The 19,512-nt window shown below is 36.1% G+C and overlaps 1 protein-coding gene across 4 annotated transcripts; it reads right to left on the bottom strand.

The window, feature by feature from the left end:
* Nucleotides 1-1,139: 1,139 nt before the first annotated feature.
* Nucleotides 1,140-18,948, bottom strand: LOC115065987 (uncharacterized). Of its 4 annotated transcripts, none has more exons than XM_049459772.1 (6): nt 17,569-18,948; nt 16,155-16,541; nt 13,538-16,074; nt 12,593-13,465; nt 1,946-2,126; nt 1,140-1,897 (listed from the first exon to the last, which is right to left on the bottom strand). In XM_049459772.1, the coding sequence occupies exons 4-6, from the start codon at nt 13,262-13,264 to the stop codon at nt 1,674-1,676; spliced, it is 1,077 nt and encodes a 358-aa protein (XP_049315729.1). In that variant the 5' UTR covers nt 13,265-13,465; nt 13,538-16,074; nt 16,155-16,541; nt 17,569-18,948; the 3' UTR covers nt 1,140-1,673. The 4 variants fall into 4 exon arrangements, with proteins under 4 accessions (XP_049315729.1, XP_049315730.1, XP_049315728.1 ...); XM_049459773.1 differs by having other exon boundaries at nt 17,624-18,948; XM_049459771.1 differs by having other exon boundaries at nt 17,297-18,947.
* Between the last annotated feature and the right edge of the window lie 564 nt (nt 18,949-19,512).

Genomic DNA, 19,512 nt, shown 5'->3' with positions numbered 1-19,512 from the left:
TTGACAACACTGGACGAAGACCGATTCCGCCAAATGTTAAGAGTAGATAGATACCAATATAATATGCTGGTTGATTTAATAAAAAACGATGAGGAATTCAACAAAGCGCATTCATGTAAGTAATTTTCCGTCGAATTGCAATTAGCAATCACACTGTTTCGATTGGGTTCGTCGGGAGAAAGCGCAGCATATAGAAAAATAGCGACAATTTTTGGAGTGGGAGATGGCGAAACTATACCGATAATAACAAAAAGAATCTTTAGAGTGTTCTTGCGTCACCAATCTAAGTATATATATTGGCCCGATGAGGTTGAACGATCGAAAATAGTATCGGATACCTTTGATGAGTTACCGTTTAGTATTGGATATATTGATGGAACTGAGATTAAATTGGCAGAATCGCCAATTGAAGACCATACATCATACTTCTCCAGAAATGACATATATTCAATAAAAGCGCAAATAGTTTGTGACTATAAACGAGTAATTCGACATGTTGTGGTTGATCACCCTGGCAGCTGGCATGATGCCCGTATACATATATCGAAATAGCTCACTCTTTCAACAAAATGATCAGTATTTTTCTTCGCAGCAATGGATTGCTGGGGACTCGGTATACCCTTTATCTGCAACGTTAATATCCCCTTACAAAAGCAACGCAAGACAGTTGGATAGAAATGCCCGAATTGCATTTAATTTACGACACAGTAAATACCGTGTTAGAGTAGAGCATTGTTTTGGGCTTTTAAAAGAAAGATTTGGAAGCCTTAAGCAGCTAAGGATGCGTTTATCTAACAAAAAAAAACCATAGATTATGCTGCGAATGGTTTCTTGTCTGCTGTATTCTCCACAACATTTTAATTAATAATGGTTCCACTTCGTTCGACGATGGTTCAGATCCATCAACTACTACCGAAGATTCTATTGAGCCTGATGAGCATATACCCAACAATGTTGGAGAAACTAAAAGACAAGCCACATACGCATTAATGTTTTCTTAAATGTATTTTAATTCATTTTTCAGTTTTTAATTATATATATAATAATTATAATTACATATATTTATACATTTAGTATAAGACAAACATGAAAAAGATTTATACATTAAACTATTGTATACAAAATAAATGGTTATTTTAATTTAAGTATTTAGTACAAGACAAACACGAAAAAGATAACGCTTTGAATTATAGAAGATAGTAAAACATCAAAAACCGTATTAAATAAGTATTCATCTCAACAGTAATTGGAACTACATATTTTAAAATACAAAGATAAATAAAGTACAGAAATAAATAAATAGAGATAAATAAAGTACAGAAAAATTACTGGTGAGGGGAATACTTATATTTCATTTCAATTTCGAACCTTTGCGAGCGTTCCTCCTTTTCAATTTGAAGTTTTTTCAATCGTTCATTCCTTTCCAATTTTTAAGTCCAATCCACGGTTCTTGAATATTTTTTCAGCTTTACCTCTTTCAATTTTTGCTTGCAATCTTCTTTCATTCAAAGCGTGATATTTTTCATGTTTCTTTTTTCCCATTCCATTTTCATTTTAAACATTTGCCTATGCTCGACTTGAAAAGCAACAAGATTTGCAGCAGATGATTTTGGGACATGTTTTTTCATTTTTTTCCGCGAAATCTTTTGCTTTTTCAGAAACAGTCACTTCACTTACATTGCCTGGTGGTAGATTTTCAATATTGGCAATGTCAATTGGAGACGCAATTTCTTCGCCGACATCAGGAAAAGTGATTTCAGTGTTTGGCTGGCCGCGCTTTCATTCATTATGGACGTACTGCCACTATCAACCACTTCAAATGGTAATTCACTTGTGGCTTTTTTCCCAAAAATATGTTTAAGCTGATTAAAGTGTGGGCACATCTGCAACACTTTGCCTGAAATATAAACATTAGACAAAATTTTGTCGCATTCATTACGCTTACCTTCAACACTCGACGTCCCGTCATCAGACTCAAGAGGGCCTGCTCCTGTTGACATTCGCCAATCGCTTGGTTTTTTGTATGAAGCCTTCAGGTGCCGCACTTTCCACCGTATTAAATCCCACGTTGCGTCTATTTTTGTGCTTTCAATGAGCTTTTTATAAAAGATTTGAGCTGTGGGTGCCTATTAAAATTAAAATTATTGTTACATAAATTGTTGAAATTAATCACTTCTGGAGCTTCCTACAAGAAATCCAGTATACTCTGGATTTCTTTTTCACTCCACTTTTTGTTTGGTTTTTCACGTTTAATTCTTTTTTTGTTTAAACCTGTTTGCTCCATCTCTTTTCTGTGTTTGATTTTATTTTCGACAACAGCTGATAATTTGCAAACCAGTGTTTCAAATAATACAATGGCGTTTTAGTGTTGCTCTTTGCAAGGGTGTAGCAGGTGCATCGCTGTACATTTTGTTAGTGTAAAAGCAAAAACATGCTCGCTCGTTTGCAATTTCAAATATGCGAGACCATTTGCACCAGATTCTGAATAGCCCTATTATATACATATGTATGTATGCAACAAGTGGATCCGACCACGCGTTGCTGTGGTACACACTATTATTCATATGGTCAACTATTCAATACAGTGCAAATTTCATTTACGAATAAAGGCGAACACGTTTTTTTTAGGATAAGAATCCAGGGAATAGTACTTGAGGTTTAATTTTGAATATGTTCATACAAATAAATTTCATTGGAAAAAATAAAATATTTCAGGCTGCCTTCTCACGCTTGCAATACTTTACTTTTACACATTCATACAAACTAAATACTCATATACTCGACCATATGTGGACTAAACTAAAAGTGTGAGGCGAAACCGACGACGGCGAGGTGTATCGCAGTGCAGCAAATAAATGGCGAGGGAGACAGTCACTCGGTGCAGAGACCGACTGTCGTCAGGTGATATGGAAAGGCAGAGCGCCAAAACGCCAGTTTTTCAGTCCAGATTTGAGAAATAAATTCACAAAGAAAGTCTTTTTTTACCTTGAAAACCCTACCCCCCCTTAAATAAAGAATATATGATTGCTTTTTTGCAAAATTAAAGAAATTCTAGTTTAGCAACCTTAAGTGTTACACAATTTGATATTGTTACTTTTTGATAATATAATTTTTTTTAATCACTACTTATACATAGGCTGCTATATATATTTCTGGACTAGGCAATACTAAGTGTTGCCAGGTGCAATCTGACATTTCCATTGGAAAATTTAACATTTTTAGCATAACATCACTCAGAACGTTATGTCATTTAATCGTGAATTGTTTTATTTACAGGGAATTAAAAAATTCATCTCGGCCAAAAAATGGAATTAACTCGTGAATATTTTCGTGCGATCATTTTTCACAACTTTCGACGTGGATTATCGCGACAAGAGTGCATCGATGAACTAAAATCTTTGTATGGCTATGAAGCACCATCCTATAGCACTGTGAAAAACTGATACAACGAATTCAATCGTGGCCGACGCTAGCTCAAAGATGAATTCCGTGAAGGTCGTCCAAAAACAGCCGTTGTGCCAGAAAACATCGATGCCGTACGTGAACTGATAATGCAAGAACGTCATGTAACAGTCGGTTATAAGATCGTCACAGGTGACGAATCATGGATCTATGCGTATGAGCCCGAAACAAAACAGCAATCATTGACCGTGTGGGCCTTCCAAGACGAGCCAAATCCAACGAAAAAAAAACATTTTCGTTGATAAATATGCCTATTTTCATTATAAGCCAGAAATATATATAGCAGCCCTCGTAGCTAATTTGCGTTTACAAATCCTACTAATCGGCGTGTCCTCTTATAGTTGTCTGTACAAGGTGCTAACAATTTTCCGAATTATGGCAAGCAAAAAAGTACCAAATAATGGCTAAAATCCAACTTTTTGCTTTTGTATTTTTTTATTGTTGGTCATCTTGGGGGACAATACATGCAAAGGAGAGCTGCATTTAGGTTTAATCCATGCAGAAGGTTTGACTCACAGAAATAGTGGAGGACTTTTTTCTGGCACCATCAGATTTAGCGTGTAACTGAAAAAATATTTATTTTATTTTTCCTCAAAGACTTTTTCCTGTGTGTGCATTTCAGAGGATGAAGTCATGTGTACACAAGTGAGGAAGGTTCTCTGATCGCCATTCACTTGGGAGTGGCCAGAAACGATTCTTTTACATATGGCTCAAGTGGGTCACAACTTCCGGTCTTTGACCAAGTATCCTCTGGGTAGCATGAGAACATCCGTTTGAAGGCGAGCTAAAGTAAGGAGGCGAAGCATCCCCTCCACAGGCATTTTTACTACTGTGGCCATATAAAGGAGCGCAAATTTGGTGGGAAAGAGACTCCGGGCGCGCCTATAAGAGCTGCCCCCGAAAAGATATCAAAATCGTGCTTGACGCCATTAACGCCAGGGTGGGCAAAGAAGGCATCTTTGGCACTACGGTCGGTAAATTCCGCCTCCACGACGAAACATTCCCAAATGGATCGCGGCTGACCGACTCCACCGAGGCCCGAAATATGGATATTATCCATAGTACTAGATTCCATAAGAAAGTTCATCGAGCCACCTGAATGTCCCCGGATCGAAAAACCACCAACCAGATCGATCATGTTGGGATAAACGGAAGCGAAGCGTACAGTACATTTCAAACTCCTTACGTACAGCTGCAACCGAAATCATTGGTTTTCGGAAAATGCAAAAGAACAGCTGATACGACAAGAAGTATCGTAGCGGAGAGAAAGCAGATTGCCCACCTCGCAACATTACAATCGACCACAACACGTGCGGGACGATATAGATACCTAAAGTTGAAGAAGGAAGTGAGAAGCATGTGAAGGCAGAATAAGAGAGAGGCCGAAATGCGTGAGTATGAAGAGCTTGACAACCTTGCCGACAGGGATAATCATAAAATGTGGCGACTAACAGAGTACTAAAATTATGGAGACAACACTTCTCCAGCCCACTGAATGGCAGTGAAAATATAACGCGAGGAGAAAGTGAACCCACTCCCCAATCGATGACAATGGAGCAGACGATCTCTTACCCGCCCATGGCGAAGTTTGAATGGCAATTACCTGCCTGAAGAACAACAAAGCGGTGGGGGCCGATGGATTGCCGGCCGAGCTATTCAAACACGGCGGCGAAGAACTGATAAGGCACTTGCATCAGCTTCTTTGCGGAAGATAGCATGACTATCGATTGGAAATTAAGAATACTCTGCCCAATCCTCAAAAAGGATAACCCCACAATCTGCGCCGTGCAAGTACCGTTTATAAGCCTCCTCAACATCGCGTATAAGATATATCGAGTGTATTATGTGAAAGATTAAAGCCCACGATTAACAAACTGATTGGACTTTATCAGTGTGGCCTTAGACCTGGAAAATCAACAACCGACCAGATTTTCACCACGCGTCAAATCTTGTGTACGACCCGTGAAAAGAGGATCGGCACACTCCTCTTCATCATTGATTTCAAAGCTGCTTTCGACAGCACGAAAAGGAACTGTCTTTATGCAGCAATGTCTGAATCTGGTATCTCCACAAAACTAATACGGATGTGTAAACTGACGTTGAGCAACACCAAAAGCTATATCAGGATCGGGAAGGACCTCTCCCACGAGTACAAGACGAAATATCACCTGTCATCAAACAAACAGTCGTCGTGCTCGCGACTTAGCTGTCACGTCACTGTTTACAGTCATAACTTTGAAGGTGTAGATAATTTCGTCTATTTAGGAACCAGTATAAACACCACCAACTCTTTCCAACAGGTACTACTTCGGACTGAGTAGGCAATTGAGAAGTAAAGTCCTCTCTCGACAAACAAAAACCAAGCTCTATAAGTCACTCATTATACCCGTCCTGCTATCCTGCTATGTATGAGATATACGACGGCATTGACATAGTTCAGCAAATTAGGAGACAGCGGCTACGCTGGCTAGGTCATGTACCCGCCGGGGGAAGCGGAGGCAGAGGAAGACCTGGCTTCACTTGAAATATCCAATTGGCGCCACGTAGCGAAAAAAGAAAACGACTTTCGCGCTGTTGTTAACTCGGCTGTAATCGCGTAAGTGGTGTCTACGCCAGTACAAGTTGCCAAAATATAAATATAACGCTCATATTCCACACCTCTTATTACAACAACAAAACAAAAGTAATAATATTATTAATAAGTATCCAAACCTGTTCGCCGATCCTGACGAAAATCTCACCTACACCATTCTCGCCAAGCCGAAGAACTTCTTGCTAATAAATAATAAGGAAATCGAAATCTCCGTATAACTAAGCAATATATGTATATGGTTAACAAAAAATCAAAAGCCTCTGGTAAGAAAATGGATCGAATTGTCGTAGATTATCGCAAGCTTAAGTCAATTACGATCAACGACAAATATCCTATACCAGAAATTAACGAAGTTCTCTCAAATCTCAGAAATAAAAAATTATTTACTGTCATCGATTTAAAGATGGCTTGCACCTGCATACTGGCGGCCATACCGTCCAACGAGGTGAAACATTCATTTTGGACCGTGCAAAAAAAAATTGATTTTGCCGAAAAAACCATTTGTTATGTTTTTTTTTTTAAGTCCTGTTTACTGTGGAACGCTTCTTGTAGAATTGATATTTCTAACTTTAGGAAATGCAATTTAACTAGACAAATATACATTTGTAAAGGAAGAAGTAGGATTTTTATGATACGTAACCAACTCAAAAGGGATTAAAACCAATCCCGAAAAGCAGAAGTGAAAATCCCAGTCCCACAAACTCTCAAGGAATTAAGATCCTTCCTAAGTATGTCAGGTTACTACCGATGATTTATCAAGGATTATTAGAAAATAGCTAAACCATTAACAGCACTACAGGTAAAACAAATGTAGTTGCAGTCCCGCTTTCCAGAATACTGATACAAATAAATTCACTCACACCTACGACTCAAAGTGATGAAAGCTCAAGTCATAATCTAATTCCTTATACAGTAGACTCCTAATAGAGTTCGAATAGATGTTTACACTACTCCTCCATACAAAAACCAAGCAAACGGACAAGTGGAAAAGATCCACTATGCATTAATTAAAATAATACGTTGCATAAAAGCAAACGGTGAACACAGATTTAAAGAACTTTTATAAATAGCAGTGTCTGAGTATAATCATTCAGTTCATTCGACAACATTTAAATTACCCGTATACCATTTCATAGAAATGTTACATTTACCCCCGAGGACACTGGACAAAGTAACCTAAAAAATTTCTCAGAAACAAATCCTTGCTTTGTTTCGAATACCGTAATAACAATAATCAAGAAATAAAAGCATATCTGCTAGGATAAATAATATTTGTATGAGGTTAGAAACTAAGCTAAGTAAACCCTACAGGAAGGAAATAGTTAAAAAGGCAGAAATAGTACCGTGTTAACTTAAAAAAGACAAATAATTCACGTTCAAACAATGACACCCTTTCCAGAATATTACTACCGCTATAACTATCGGAGGTACAGATACTTGACGAAACGACGACGTAAATTAAGGCTCCAATTTGCAAAAATATATAATATAAAACCTACACCCAAAATGACTGGATACGAGTCATATGGTCCGACGAAAAATAAACAAACCGTCTGGGAAAAGATGGGCGGCAATGGATTTGGAGGAAACCCCGAGAACCTTTGACTAGCCATATTGTTTAACCAATGTTGAAGTTTGCATGCGGTGATGTAGTTATGTGGGGGTGTTTGAGGATGGAAGGGGTGGGAGAGTGCGTAATAGTAGTAATAAATGCCGTTCAATAAGGTTTGTGCAAAAGTCTAGAAGTGTGGGAAAAGAATGTGACGGACGCTATCTTCCAGCAAGATAGTGATCCGAAACACACTTCGCGTGTAGCTAAAACAACGGTTTTGAAGTACTCGACTGGCCCCCTTAATCGCCAAGCCTTCACCCAATCGAACATGCTTGGGTTGAGGTCAAGCGTCCGATTTCTGATGCTCAATGTGAGTTTTAAAAACTTAACGATTTATGACAGAAGGCTAAATATTAGGGAAGATTTCTGTAGGAAGGTGGTCAAGTCCATGCCCAAACGAATTGAGGCAGTAATCAAAGCAAAAGGGAGTCATATTAAATATTGAGTAAAATGTCGTTTAATTCTATCAAATCTAGTAAGTGTTTGAAAAACAAACATGTTAATTTTAATTTATTACCTTTAATTATTTTGTATATAAAATAAAATTGGATTGCCATTACAAATAAAAAAGCAAACACGAATCTCAACTCAAAACTCAGGAGTGATCAAATAGTTGACATACCGTATATATACTTTGAATAAGCGAACATAAAAACGCATACGCATAACCCTTATCTATCTCGATTAGTTTTAGGTGATACGTACAACCGTACAAACAATAACGAGTGCTTCGCAGCCTCACCAGCAAAGCCTTAGGCATTCCTTAAATGCCTATTTCAGTTTTGTCGAGCTAACAAACGCACCTCCTTGCCGAAACAAATGTTTCGCTGATGAGTCATCAATATAAATGAAACAAAAATTCAGTCCTACACTGAAAAAAGTTTTATGGAAATATTTAAATTTTTGTCGAATAAAAACAAGAACTATTATTCTTATCAACTAAAGAATTCTAAGAGCCTACCCTTAATTGTATAGAGTCCATATTATACTCTAGTTAAGTCAAAGAAGCATTGGAAGAATGATGTTTTGGTATTAAAACTTTTGTAAATATGTTTAATAGAAACAATCCACATCCGTTGTTTAAAATAGAATTGTTGCCGGACTCTAATCAATTTAAAAAAAAATGAAACACACCCTATATATATTCTGAATTATTTGCTGCATCGTAGAGTAACTGTTGAAGAACCACATAAAAGAAACGGTCCGGAAAAATGTACTAATGCCAAGAATATGGGCATACAAAATCATATTGCACTCTACACAGTGTTGTCATGTCATAACTAAGCACTAAATTAAGATATAAAACTCTAATTTGTTACAGGGGGTTCGCAGTGGAAAAGGGCATATGTAGGCAAAATTTTTTGAAAAAGAGGCTTGGCCACGCCCTCTAATAAGTTTAGTGTACATAACTCCTAGGCCAATTAAGCAACACCAAGCAAGTATAGTAAGAGCAACTATTATAAGAATTGCTACCAACAGTGTGAAAATGGATGAAATGGATGCTGCTCAAGTCCCTAGGTACCGAATATTTGGACCCCAGTATCTATAGTTAGCTTTTGACCGAAAATATCGGTCAAAGTGTGAGATATACAATTGTAAAGTCAGAGACAAACCTGTCCTGACAATAGTTATTCTGTGTATCAAAAATGGGTTAAATCGGGTCAATACTTCCTTGAGCATGAACATATCTAATAAAAAGATTTTCGAACTTCCAGGTGACTTTATGCTGGATTTATCGGGCAATAATTGAGTTATCTCAATGAAAATTTGGGAACATTCTAAGTCAGAACAGTTTATCCTTATGCCAAAAATAGATACAATTGGCAAAAGCTTGACATATTAGTTGGATTTTCGAACAATCGGCAGGCTTTGCTCCATGCATGTGAGGCATCTTAATGAAACCCAGGGAACATATTTATACTCTTGCAAACAGTTGCAAAGTATTATAGTTTTGCTCACCTAACGGCTATACGTATCACCTAAAACTAAGCGAGATAGATATAGGGTTATACTTGTTCAGGTTGACGAGAAAAGTTGAAATCCGGTTGACTGTTTGTCTGTTCGTCCGTCCGTCAGTGATGTAATTAGAGTAAAAATTAAGATATCTCGATGAAACTTCGTATGTAGGTTCCTTAGTAGAAAAAAAAATTTAGCTCGTAGATGGGCGTAATTGGACCACTGGCACGCCTAGAAATCGCCACTAACCGAAACCATATAAAGTGCCATAACTAAGCATTAAATTAAGACAAAAAGATGTTATTTGATACAGTGGACCGCGGTAGCTAGGGGCACCAGCGTGTAATAACTTTTGAAAATGTGGGCGTGGCCACGCCCTCTAAATAGTTTAATGTACTTTTAAACCACTACAGCCAAAACACCTACATTTGCTGATTATAAATTTTATAAGAACTTCTACCGACAGTGTGAAAATTGATGAAATCGGAGAGTAACCTCGTCCACTCCCCATATAACGGTACTGTTGAAAAATACTAAAAGCGCAATAAATGCTTAACTAATTACGTCAGAGACATTCAATTTTACCTCTAAGATGGTATGAGAAGCCTTTATGAGAGCCGGTGAAAAAATTGGACAATGGGCGTAGCACCGCCCACTTTTTAGTGAAATCCCATATGTTGGGACCCGACCAGCCGATTTCAACAATATTTAGTAAGCGCCATGTGTGATGTATTTAATTGAAATTCAGGGATAATCCTTCCCTGACAATAGTGTGTCCGTATTTAAAAAAATGGTCGAATCCGGCCAATACTTTCCTGAGCCTCCATATAGGGTAGAAGGGGGAGCATTCGCCTCTTTTTTTTTGAGGTGCTCTCATAAAAAAACTGTTAATGGTTTTTCAAAACTTTTTTTTTTGTTTAAGAGCTTACATTTGTTGGCTTTAAATTTTACCCGTTTTATTCTGATTACCTCGCATATTTATATACAAATTTTACGAATTTCCCAAGATGCCCAAAAGGGTGAAACTGCCCCATCCATGGGGTAAATTCGCCAGTGGGATGGGGCGCAATCGTCAAAGGGAAAATGCAATTTTAATTTATGGCACAACTATTTTTTTTTTTATTTATTAAACAATGTTTAGCATAAATTGAACTTAAATTTTATTAATTCATGTAAAAGTAACAAAAAAAGTGTAATATTATATTGGTAGAGATCAACAAGGCAGTTCATTGTAAAAACAACTAAAGGCAGGTACCTGAGTTATTCATTAAAGGTACAAATGACAATTCGAAATACCTATGTACATACTATGTTAGTATTTATATTGTATACCGGTAAGAACTAATTTATGAAAATAAATGCGATATAGTGACGAGTTTTACATTACATTGTACTGCGACATATCTACATCAAATATGTATGTTGCAGCTGATCGGGACGTTCCTGCGGGATGGCTTGGGTTCGGCAACTTAAGGGCAATGTCATCTTTTGGAATATAGTAGGACATGTCGTTAACACATGGTTCATAAAATGTCCATGAACCTGGCTTTTTTCTTAAAAAATCAACAGTTACCGAATTCGGACATTCAGACAATATAGAACTTATCTACCTGGCGACCAAATCGAACAAGTACGAATTTGGTCTCACCAAGGCTCTCTGGTTCTACAAACGAACCAACAGATCTGTCGGATTCAGCGAAGCTTAAGGCATCTGCTAAATCAGATAATGTGTCGACGTAGGTTTTACGTTTTTTCGGAACTCCTTTTCGTACCAATGGTTTCTTTGTTTGTTTTTATACTCTCGCAACAAAGTTGCTAAAGAGAGTATTATAGTTTTGTTCACATAACGGTTGTTTGTAAGTCCTAAAACTAAAAGAGTCAGATATAGGGTTACATATACCAAAGTGATCAGGGTGACGAGTAGAGTTGAAATCCGGATGTCTGTCTGTCCGTCCGTCCGTCCGTCCGTCCGTCCGTCCGTGCAAGCTGTAACTTGAGTAAAAATTGAGATATCATGATGAAACTTGGTGTACGTATTTCTTGGCTTTATAAGAAGGTTAAGTTCGAAGATGGGCAAAATCGGCCCACTGCCACGCCCACAAAATGGCGGAAACCGAAATCCTATAAAGTGCCATAACTAAGCCATAAATAAAGATATTAAAGTGAAATTTGGCACAAAGGATCGCATTAGGGAGTGGCATATTCGGACGTAATTTTTTTGGAAAAGTGGGCGTGGTCCCGCCCCCTACTAAGTTTTTTGTATATATCTCAGAAACTACTATAGCTATGTCAACCAAACTCTATAGAGTCGTTTCCTTCAGGCATTTCCATATACAGTTCAAAAATGGAAGAAATCGGATAATAACCACGCCCACCTCCCATACAAAGGTTATGTTGAAAATCACTAAAAGTGCGTTAACCGACTAATAAAAAACGTCAGAAACACTAAATTTTACGGAAGAAATGGCAGAAGGAAGCTGCACCCAGACTTTTTTTAAAAATTGAAAATGGGCGTGGCGTCGCCCACTTATGGACCAAAAACCATATCTCAGGAAATACTCGACCGATTTCAATAAAATTCGGCATATAATATTTTCTTAACACCCTGATGCCATGTACGAAATATGGGTGAAATCGGTTCACAACGATGCCTTTTTCCAATATAACGCTATTTTGAATTCCATATGATGCCTTCTCTGTATGATATATACATTAGGAACCAATGATGATAGCGGAATGAAACTTTATACCAATACTGCATTTGAGCAGAGGTATCCCTTGTGGAAAAATTGTCGTGATCGGAGTATAACTTTTCAAGGTCCCTGATATCGAACTCGAAGAACTCAGTGCCTAACCTAATTTTTGACCGAAAATATCGGTAAATCTCCCAGATAATGAAATCTCGATTATCACTTTATCATGCGAGAGTATAAAATGTTCGGTGATACCCGAACTTAGCCCTTCCTTACTTGTTTCTTTTGCTGCTGTGTTCGTTCCTTTTCTTCTTTTAATGGAGTAGATGTCAAGATTGTGGATTTTCCCTTTCTTTTGTTAGATTTAGATTGTTGAATTCTAGGGAGTGGACGAACTTGCTCCGGAGTTTTAGGAAGAGGTGGTGGTGTCACTGGAGGCTCAAACAGGACATCAGGTTCATTTGAAATCGCATCTTGTTGAAGTATAGGTTCATTATCATTGTCAGCGGTTGGATGTTCTTCATTTGGTTCGTTTATGAAGTCTGTTTCAGGAAATATTTGTCTGTTAAATGGGCTGATACCTGTCATTTCAAATCCTTTGCAAATGTTTTCAGCAGCAAATGCCTTCCGAAATGGGATATTAGTTAGCGATGGTACATCGTAAATTGTAATTATTCTACCAGGGTTGGAAACAAGGAAATCATTGAACGAAGTCGCTAAGTACTTTTTAAACGGACCAAATACAGATACATCCAATGGTTGGAGCTTATGTGACGTATGTGGCGGAAAAGTAATCATATGAATACCATTTTCTCTGCAAAATATGATTGCTGTTAGACTGCAGTGGGAGACGTGATTGTCTAGGAAAAGGATTATTGGTTTCTCCTTGGAACACCGAGTGTTATTTTTGATGTGCTTTAGGACTTCTATAAAGCCTTGAGCTGTCATCCATCCGCTCTTATCTGTTATCCCCAGACAACCGTTGGGACCCCCATTCACGAAATGTTATTTATACTTTATACGAGGGAACACATAGACAGGTGGCAGAGCGTTACCAGAAGCATTTACAATGTCTACCATTGTCACAAGCGATCCTCTTTCTGCAGACGCCACTTGAGAAACTGTTCGTCTTCCTTTTGTAGAAATAACCTATGAAATACAAAATAGGTACATATTATTATATGTAATGTAGGTATTTCGGTTAGAATGCTATTAAATTACCTTGGGTGATTGCAACACAGTAGTAATACCCGTTTCGTCTAAATTATAAATATCACACGGAGAAAATGAATTTTTTTTGAGCAAATGCTGCATATTATCGAAAAACTCCATTACTGCGGTTTTCTTAATTGTATTTTCCGGTTTTCGCAAACTCAAGTCTTGATTTCGTTTCATAAACGCTTGAATCCAGTCAATTCCAGCTTTTTGATTATCCACCCATGATAAAGGAATGGCAATATCATTTATTGTGGCATATTCAAATACAAACTTCCGTGCCATTGTATAGGTGAAGCCGTGCTGTAGGTTAGAGCATGCTTTAAAATACTTGCATATCTCTTTTTCTTGATGTTTTGTGAAAACTTGATTTGAGGTATATTTCGATGAATACATATATTCACCTTCAGATGACTGGCCGGAGTCATCTAATGCCTCCAATTTACTTTTCTTAATTTTTTTATACGATCTCGCAAAGTAGTTCGTTTTAAATCATAAAAGTCAGCAGCTTGACTTGTGTTATATTTTTTTGAGATGACATCTTTTATTGCAAGTTTCATCTTCGTCTCATCTAAGTTACATCGGTTAGTTTTTCTTTTGTAGTTTCGAACCATCGCTAAATGATCTTTGTACGTACAGGTATAAATAAATATTTTCGAAATTTGTCCTGAGTTCATGGTACTAGAAGCACTTCAAGATTAGACATTAAAAGCAAATCCCTAATTACGCTAGTGGCGAATCTATAGCTTGGAGGTCATTGGCCTGTGGTGAATTCACCCCATGGGGTACATTTGGCAGTGGCGAATCATACCCATGGGGCAGAATCGCCGGCGAAACCACCCCACCAACAGCCTGGCGAATGAGCCCCAGGAGGAACCTCTTGAACTAATTTAAACAGTTTTGGCACTTTTATTAAATTAACTAAAACAAGCACTGGCAAGATTTTGTCACTAATTTCAATAGCACACATCTGTGAAATATCTTTTTTAAATCACAAAAACTGAAAAAGTTATTACACAAAATACTTACAACCAAATATTTTCGCGGTAGTCCGTAAAACATAAAACCTCGTCCGTCCTCGAGCACATATATAATGAAACTACCAAAGAGTGAGAGGTGGAAGATCATCGATAAATGCACAAAATATCGTTTTTCGATTATCAATAGCTTATTTAATTTTGAAGATAATTGGTGGTGGCATATGTGCCCCACTGGCGAATGCTCCCCCTTCTACCCTACCCAATATAAAGATTTTCGAACTTCCAGGTGTCTTTATGCTGGATATATCAACCAATATTATCTCGATGAAATTGGTAGAGCGTATTCTAATCATGGCAGTTTATCTTTGTGCCTAAAATGAATAAATTTGATCGAAAACTTGACCCAGCCCCCTTATAACCATTACCAAAATTTTCGAACATCCGGCTGACTTTGCTCCATATGATTGGTGATTGTATGTGAGGTATTTTCGCTTTCTAACAAATTTTATGCCGAATTTGTCGGCCATTGTATGAGTTATATAGAGTACTAGCGGATCCGAAAGATGATGTCCTGGATACGAGTACACGTCTTTAATCCGAAAATTTGTTTCCATAAGCTGCAACAATCTGGACCGTTTTGATGAAAATTATTATTAAAAAATTATTACAATATCATCACAGGTACATTTATCACAATTCAACCAATCCATAGCGTGTGAGTATGTGTATACTGTATGAGTGAAATGAAATTTAGATGCTGTGTTTGGTGAAAATTTTAAGTAGTTTTAATTAAAGGTGAAAAAACTTAGACTCAAACTATTTTATTTTATAGCAAAAAATATTTTTTTGTAATTTACAAAAAAAAAGTTTATCGTAATGACATAAACAAACAAATTCGATAGTTTTCCAACTCTGTAACATGCAGCATATAATTCGTGAGAGAAACACGGATTTTGTAAATCCAAGCCACAAATTGATATGGTTATGGAACACGTTTTGAATATTTTACATTGCCCATACATGTTAACATCATAATGTATTTAGATTACCGCATGGACCATGGATCATATTAGTAGTAACAATGTCAAACAATTCTTAATTAACATTCGGATCTGGAATATTCGCTGAAATTATATTGTCAATTTCTTCTGAGCTTAGTTTATCCACCAACCAAATCAAATTTGCGTTTTTGCCATTCAACAGAGTAAAGCCAACATCGTGTTTCACCAAACACCGAGTGATGTGTAATTAAATTTATCAAAGATTTCAATTTTGATTTGAATGTATTCTTGCATGATGAGAAGATATGTGCAGTACCGATGTTGTTGATGTCATTTGTTGCATCTACGTTACCGATTGTGGCATCTCGTAAATTAATGTACTCCTCAGTATTCGATTAAATTATATATATCGTAATCCCTCACTTTCAACTTTTACGTACATATCCACAATTTACTGATGAAATAGTTGTATGTAGTAGAATGTTGTAGTCTTCATTAGCACGAATCATCAACCGATATGAGTAAAAGTTCATAGCACTAACTGCCTTCATCAGTTCTTCTCCTGCAAATGAATATATTATATTTATAAGATAAAAAAAATTATTGACTTAAAAAAATTTTAAGATAATCTATAAGTTGTACCTGTAGTTAGATTCCTTTCTTTAATATTTAAATGATATCCATCCAATATCAACGGATACTGCAAAGCATCGTAAGAACTATTATTTTCTTGAATTATTTGCATCGTATTATCTCCGTGTTGTATGCGTATGTCTCGACGTTCACATGGGTCATCAGCCATAACAACTGCAACATCATTAACAGTTGTGCCTGCGTGCTCTTCATAGGACACTTTGTCTGCTTTAATGACAATGACGTACAGTAGTTGTCGTTTTGCAGTCTGTTAAAAAGGGTCTTGAACAATTGTACCAATTGGTTATGGTTTTTCAAAAACGTTTCCAAAATGCCCACAATTTCTCGTTCTTCCATCTGCTCTATATGGTTGTAAGCGCAGCGTTTTGGCATTTTCTGTAAGGATAAGAAACTGTTAAATAATACACACCGAATATGAGTCAATTATTGAACATGAAATTTTAATTTAATAAACTAAAAAGATTTATTGTAACAATATTTATGTAAAAAAGTGTTATTTTATTTCTTTACTTTTTTTATTTAATATTTCCAAAAATTAATTATTTTTAATAAAAACAAGAGAAAACGTCAACTTTGGCTGCAGCGAAGCCTATCATTCAGTTTGTATGGCAGCTATATACTTTAGTTAACCGATCTGAAAAATTAGAAAATAATCTGTACCAAATTTCGTCAATATATCTTGTTAAATGCAAAAGTTTTCCATACAAGAACTTGATATCGATTGTTCAGTTTGTATGGCAGCTATATTTTATAATGGTCCGATATCGGCAGTTCCGACAAATGAGCAGCTTCTTGAAGAGAAAATGACGTTTGCATAATTTCAAAACTATATCTTAAAAACTGTGGGACTGGTTTATGTACAATTTCAGGGTATACAAACTCGTTATGAAATCAATGAGCTATACAAATTAATTTGTAGGTTATAAACGAACGTGCAAATTAAAAAAAAAGTTTATAAGAAACTTCACTTAATTTCGATTCCGTGCTGAATTCGCAAAATGTATAGTTTTTTCTGCACACTTCAAAACTTTTCGAACACTATTAATTAGCGTACCCCGTTATTAGACAGATGTGTAGCAACAATAACCAAATAAAACTTCTGCTTTCCAATATTTCAACACTTATCTTACCTATATTTTTTATATATGTACGAATATTTGGTATAAAAGTACACTTGTCACAACACAACTATTTAAAGAAAACAGAACTTATTCGCTCTGCGGCTCACGCTATAATGAAGCTAAATCATTTTTCTACACCAGCGATCGTCATACCGTTGAGTCACTTTGGCTCCCAACAACTCACTTACAGACAATTCTTCAAGGACAATACCAAAAAAAACCGAAACAATAACCGGTTGGCATAATTTTTTCTGCTATGTATCATTTCAAAATAGTGTTACCAATATGGGCTTTAAACATTTATACAGGGTTTGTCCGGAAAGTAATAGGACTGACTTTTTACGCCGCGACTGTACTTTGGAGCGTGCACGCACCGACTGGAGCGGCTGGTCAGTCAGAACGCGCGAGTTAAATAATAATAATAATGTGTTTATTATTTTATTATTTGTTGATTTTAATATCTTCACTTTCACGTTTGATGGCAATACTAAGACTAAAGGGCATTAGGTTTGCTTACAACTATTTTTACTATCGACAGAACATTCATGTTGTTCTGTTGTGTTCTTATTTTAAGCTGATAAATATAAGTTATTTGGATAAGTTCTATTCAGTTACTGATAAATACATTACATTATTATGTGTATATGTCATGATACATATTTTTATGTTTACAGCTGATAAGGATTTGTTGATATATTTGGGCTCGGGAGTATGATAAGGAATGTTATCTTTCTTTACTCTTCCCTCTGTTCAAATGAGATGTCCTCATTTCAAAGACGCTGTGTTTGGAGTCGCTGTACTCATTTCATATACCTGCTCGAAAGCTCGGCGTTATTTGACTTCTTGTTTAATCTGGTAACATTTACATGCCATAAAATAATCCTAATATTTTGAATAAAAGAATAGCATAGCTCAAAAATTGTAAAGGGCGTTCCTGAACAGGATTTAGGTATTTGTACAATTCTTTTATATTTGAAAATATATATTTCTATTTTGATTCTAATATTTTCATAATTTTGATTTGTTCATTTTGATGACCATGTATTATATTTTTTATTTCTTGATCATGGTTAAAATATGTCTTATTATCTCAAATAGTGCTCATACGAGTAATAAACTGAATTAATTTTGTGTCTGTAATATTTTGGCCGTTCCATATATGTACATATGTACACATGGTTTCCGTTATTATATTATAATATTTCCGTGATCTAATATTAATACTGGCAAATATACAATACTCGTATTACAATAAGCTTTGTCCTAAATAAGGATGACACAATTATCTTGTTTACAAATATTTATTCCTACATTATTTTTACACTTAGATACTCTTAAAAATTAATTTTCACATTTTGCTATATTTCTTTCAATTTGTACTTTTCCATGTTTGTAGGATAACGGAATTAAATTACATTTATTATAAATAACAGGGTATTTATATATTGTGATTATCGCATTCCTGTACATACAAACGTGGATATCCGAATATTCTAATATATTTGGAAGTTTAATGCTTTATTTACTGTTTATTTAGAAATACTTAAATATAATTTAGCAAGGTGAAAGGTGGTCCGTCCACACGTACGTTCAGTATGACGCTTTGTAGAAAAAGGGAAGAATGATAGGATTCTGGGAAACGGGTTGCTTACAACTAGAATGAAAAAATGTAGTACAGCGTTGCTAAAGATAGTGTTGTAAACGCCGCAAAGGGTTGCTTATAAGCGGTGAATAAGGCGTTGCCACATTCATATATTTATGATAGAAACATCAAAAATTTCTTTTTAAATCAATTCGTTAATATTGTTCAAGTTTAAAAATCCTGAGTAAAAATTTCAATTTCTAGCAAAATTAATTGTATTTGTACCTCCCTCTATCCTTCTGTAAACTTCTCTGATTAAAAATTCTCCTTCAACAGATTTCGGATCTACTTTTTCTAATAATTTTGAATAAAAGAGTACAAAATTTCTGTAGAGCACACGCTCTTAAATAAAAATGAATTTTATTTGTATTTTAAGAACTTGACGAAATTATAAATTTTAATGTTATAAATTTTGATGTAAATGAATTTTGGAAATCGGGAGGCGAGTATAAAGTGTTTTAGATGAGCCTGCGCTCCGAGGTCCAAACATCGACTAGGACCACTATCTTGTTGCAGCCAAGGTTCGCACCCGCCTCTGTGCAGCAAAAAACGCACGTCAACAAACACAAAGACGGTTCGACGT

This window comes from Bactrocera dorsalis, chromosome 6 (assembly GCF_023373825.1).
Source record: "Bactrocera dorsalis isolate Fly_Bdor chromosome 6, ASM2337382v1, whole genome shotgun sequence".
Taxonomy (NCBI): Eukaryota; Metazoa; Arthropoda; class Insecta; order Diptera; family Tephritidae; genus Bactrocera; species Bactrocera dorsalis.
The sequence above is the reverse complement of the archived record's forward strand: the minus strand, read 5'-3'. Positions and strand labels throughout refer to the sequence as shown.